The following is a 4,806-nucleotide window of genomic DNA, read 5'->3' on the forward strand; positions in this document are numbered from 1 at the left end:
AAAAAAAAAAAAAAAGGAGGGGAGTCATCGGCATCACAGGTGCTGAGCCCAGCTGTGACCCTGCAGAAATGCTTTGGTGATGAGTACTATCGCACCGCAGAGGAGGAGAAGCCACAATTTGAGGAGGAGGAAGGGATTGAAGGTGAGGTCTGCCAGGCACCAGGCTGCAGGTGGGAGCTGGGGCTGCCTGAGGTCTTGCCCAGACCCCACATCTCTCTCCTCTCTGGAACCAGATGACTGGAACTGGGACACATGGGATGGACCAGAGCAAGATGGAACATGGAGCCAGCAGGAGCCTCACTGTGAGGACCCCAACTTCAATGTAGGTGCCATGGGTTGGGAGGGATCCCAGGGAACCTCAGAAGGTCCTGAAGGCTGCTGGATCTGACCTGTGCATCCTGGCAGATGGATGCTGACTATGACCTCAGCCAGCAGAAGAAGAAACGTGAGGCACCCTTGATGGGCAAGAAGAAGCGCAAGTCCCACTTCGCTGCAGCTGTGGGGCAGGAAAAGCCTGTGTTCGACCCTGGTAAGGCCTGGGTGGGTGGGCTATGGGTAAGCTGGGGTCTTTGCAGGACCTGGCATGCCCTGGCAGCCTGGTTTTGTGTTGTGCAGGGGACAAGACGTTTGAGGAGTACCTGAATGACTATTACCGGCTGGACTACGAGGACATCATCGATGACCTGCCCTGTCGCTTCAAGTACCGCAATGTGGTGCCCTGTGACTTTGGGCTCAGCACTGAGGAGGTGGGGCCCTGGATGGGCAGAGAACACTGGGGGTGCCTTATATTCAAGAGGAGCTGTCTGCCTCCTCACAGATGCCATAAAATGACAACCTGTTTGTTATCTCAAAAATGGTAGTAATAGAAGGCTGGGTGCCCATAGCTCAGAGGTTAGGGTGCCAGCCACATGCTCTGGGACTAGTGGGTTTGAACTTGGCCTGGGCCTGCTAAACAAACAAACAAACAAAAAAATAGCTGGGCGTTGTGGCGGGCTGCTGTAGTCCCAGCTACTAGGGAGACTGAGGCAACAGAATCACTTCAGCCCAAGAGTTTGAAGTCATCATGAGCTATGATGCTACAGCACTCTACCGAGGGCGACAAAGTAAGACTCTGTTTCAATTAAAAAAAAACAAAAACCAGACTCCCAGTACTGTGGGAGGCTGAGGCAGGAGAATTGCTTGAGCTCGGGAGTTCAAGGCTTATCTGAGCAAGAGTGAGACTCCCACTCATGAAAAAAATGGAAAAACCCAGCCAGGACCCGCAGCAAGCATCTGTAATCCCAGTGGCTTGCAGAGGCTGAGGCAGTGGGATGCCCATAGCCAGAGTCTGAGGTTGCAGTGAGCTACGACATCTTTGCACTCTGTTCAGGGCATAGGATAGAACTCTGTCTCCACCAAAAAAAAAAAAACAGTCTCAGCGCCTATGGCTCAGGAGCTAGGGCACCAGCCACATACACCGGAGCTAGCAGGTTCAAATCCAGCCTGGGTCTGCCAAACAACGACAATTCCAACCAAAAAACAGCTAAGCATTGTGACAGGTGTCTGTAGTCCCAGCTACTCCAGAGGCTGAGGCAAGAGAATCACTTAAGCCCAAGAGTTTGAGGTTGCTGTGAGCTGTGATGCCACGGCATAATACTGAGGGCAACATAATGAGACTCTGCCTCAAAAAAACAAACAAAAAAAAACTTCAGAAAATGTTAGTAATAAGGCAGAGTGCAGTGGCTCATGCCTGTAATCCTGACAGTAGGTTAAAGCAGGAGAACTGCTTCAGATTAGGAGTTCAGGACAGCCTGGACAACATAATGAGACCCCCTTCTCTGCAGAAAATTTCGAGTGTTGTGGCACACCTGTAGTGCCAGGTACTCTAGAGGCTGAGGCAGGGGGATTCTTGAGCCCAGGAGTTTGAGGCTGCAGTGAGCTATAATCGTGCAACTGCACTCCAGCCTGATAATAGTAAAACTCCATCTCTTAAAGAACAACTTCTGAATTGAACTTTAAGTGTAATATAGTCCTTAGAAAACACAACTTTAATAAAAATGGAAACTAAAAAAAGAACAACTCCTACCTCATGGCTGTAGAGCAGAAGCAAAATCAAACGTGTGGCTGTTTGCATGGTGCCTGTTCAGTCATGAGCACCGACTGTCTCTCAGCAATGACAGCTTGACTATTTTAATGGTCAGTAACAATGGCTGTCATTAATTGAATACCATCCTCATTCACTCATTCCTAACAACCTTCCAGTAGGTTCTGTGGGGATATCTACCCCATAAATAAGGAAATTGAGGCCTATAAGTTGGCAACATGAACCTTATCTGGAGATTAGTCAACCTGGTGGTTGCCAGAGATTCCTGCTCTGTTATGAGGCTTTGGGGAGCAGCAGTGTACAAGTGAGGAGTCAAGGGTCTTCGGGTTCTAAGCATAATCTGAAGTCAGCTGGCTTCTTGGCCATGTAATCTAGGACAAAAATCCCTTCTGGAGTCTCAGTTTCTTATCTGGTGACCTCTGCTGGGTGGTGCTGGCATTCATCTTGTTTTGACCAATAAGGTGACAAAGGCTCAGTGTCAGGGCTGCCAGGGAATTACCATCCTTCCCCACACAGATCCTTGCTGCTGATGACAAGGAGCTGAACCGGTGGTGCTCTCTGAAGAAGACCTGCATGTACAGGTGACAGGGCTGGGCCAGATGTCCTAGGAGGAGGGGTCAGCAAGCATGGGCACCTCCCAGAGCAGCCAGTGACAGGCATGTCTATTGGGTGCCTACAGGTCAGAGCAGGAGGAACTGCAGGACAAAAGAGCTTACAGCCAGAAGGCCCAGAACTCATGGAAAAAGAGGCAGATTTTCAAGTCTCTCTGCTCAGAGTAAGCATCATTGACCCGGGCTTGGGTAGGGGGGAGGGGTGTGAGGGTGGGCCAGGAGCCTGCCAGAGCCAAATTTGCTCTGGCAGGCCCTTGTTAGTTGACCTTGGGAATGGAGTTTCCTCTGAGACATGGGTTCAAATCCTGCCTGGGCCATAGCTTGGGCAAGTCACTGGCCTTCTCTGGGTCTAATTTTTCATCTATAAGATAAAGTTAAAGGGGTGGCGCCTGTGGTTCAGTGAGTAGGGCACTGGCCCCGTATACCAAGGGTGGCGGGTTCAAACCCGGCCCCAGCCAAACTGCAACAACAAAAAATAGCCAGGTAGGCTCAGCGCCTGTGGCTCAAGTGGCTAAGGCGCCAGCCACATGCACCTAAGGTGGCGGGTTCGAATCCAGCCTGGGCCCGCTAAGCAACAATGACGGCTGCAACCAAGGAAAAAAAAAAATAGCCAGGTGTTGTGACAGGGACCTGTAGTCCCAGCTACTCAGGAGGCTGAGGCAAGAAAATCGCCTAAGCCCAGGAGTTGGAGGTCACTATGGGCTGTGACAACACGGCACTCTACCAAGGGCAATAAAGTAAGACTCTGTCTTTAAAAAAAAAAAGATAAAGTTAAAGATGGTTCTACCTCATCAGGTTGTTGGGGATTGAGTTAATTCCTATAAAGTGATTAAGGTACAGTAAATACCCTATAGGCATTAGCTATTATCGTGATTATGATTGTTATTTCCCACTCTATAAGGCAAGGGTGATAGCTTATGGAGTTGCTTTAAAGCTAAATTGAATTAATTTATGTAAATAGCTTAGTGTAAGCTCAAACACAAATACCACAATTATCAGTATCACAAATCCAGCCTTTGGGTTCAGTAGAAAAATCCTGGCTTTGGGCAAGTGGAGTGGCTCATGCCTGCAATCCTAGGACTTTGGGAGGCCAAGGAAGAGTATTGCTTGAACCCAGAAGTTTGAGACCAGACTGGGCAACATAGTGAGACCCTATCTCTACAAAAAAATAAGGAAATGAGTAGGCTATGGTGGTGCATGCCTCTATTCCCAGCTATGTGGGAGGCTGAGTTTTTATTATTTTTTTTTCTTTTTAAGAGACAGAGTCTCAGGCAGTGCCTGTGGCTCAGTGAGTAGGGCGCTGGCCCCATATACCAAGAGTGATGGGTTCAAACCCAGCCCTGGCCTAACTGCAGTAAAAAAATAGCCACGTATTGTCTGTAGCAGGCGCCTATAGTCCCGGCTACTTGGGAGGCTGAGGCAAGAGAATCGCCTAAGCCCAAGGAATTGGAGGTTGCTGTGAGCTGTGACTTCACGGCACTTTACCAAGGATTAATAAGTGAAACTCTGCCTCAAAAAATAAATAAAAATAAAATAATAATAATAAAAAAGAGACAGAGTCTCAATTTATTGCCCTTGGCAGATTGCCATGGCATCACACCTCACAGCAACCTCCAACTCCTTGGGCAATTCTCTTGCCTCAGCCTCCCGAGCAGCTGGGACCACAGGCGCCCGCCATGATGCCCAGCTCTTTTTTGTTGCAGTTTGGCCAGGGCCGGGTTTGAACCCGCCACCCTTGGTACATGGGGTTGGCACCCCACTCACTGAGCAAACAGATGCTGCCCAAAGCTGAGTTATTTGAGTCCAGGAGTTTGGGGCTGCAGTGAGCTATGCTTGTGCCACTGCCCTCTAGCCTGAGGAGCAGAGTGAGACCCCAAGACCTGCCTTAAGAAAAATCCAGGCTCGACACCTGTGGCTCAAGTGGCTAAGGCGCCAGCCACATACACCTAAGGTGGTGGGTTTAAATCCAGCCCGGGCCCACCAAACAACAATGATGGCTGCAACCAAAAAATAGCTGGGCATTGTGGCTGACGCCTGTGGTCCCAGCTACTTGGGAGGCTGAGGCAGGACACTTGCTTGAGCCCAGGAGTTGGAGGTTGCTGTGAGCTGTGA

General features: G+C 49.6%; 1 protein-coding gene across 1 annotated transcript in view; it reads left to right on the forward strand.

The window, feature by feature from the left end:
• Window positions 1-4,806, forward strand: part of KRI1 (KRI1 homolog) — a 12,344-nt gene that overhangs the window by 6,303 nt on the left and 1,235 nt on the right. The window contains exons 12-17 of the mRNA XM_023517999.1: window positions 17-142; window positions 234-322; window positions 406-529; window positions 616-746; window positions 2,600-2,664; window positions 2,763-2,858. Coding sequence (XP_023373767.1) covers window positions 17-142; window positions 234-322; window positions 406-529; window positions 616-746; window positions 2,600-2,664; window positions 2,763-2,858 — 631 coding nt within the window. The remainder of the gene's footprint in view (window positions 1-16; window positions 143-233; window positions 323-405; window positions 530-615; window positions 747-2,599; window positions 2,665-2,762; window positions 2,859-4,806) is intronic.

The sequence above is a fragment of the Otolemur garnettii genome, unplaced genomic scaffold (genome assembly GCF_000181295.1).
Source record: "Otolemur garnettii isolate 467f Iridium unplaced genomic scaffold, OtoGar3 scaffold00127, whole genome shotgun sequence".
Classification (NCBI taxonomy): domain Eukaryota; kingdom Metazoa; phylum Chordata; class Mammalia; order Primates; family Galagidae; genus Otolemur; species Otolemur garnettii.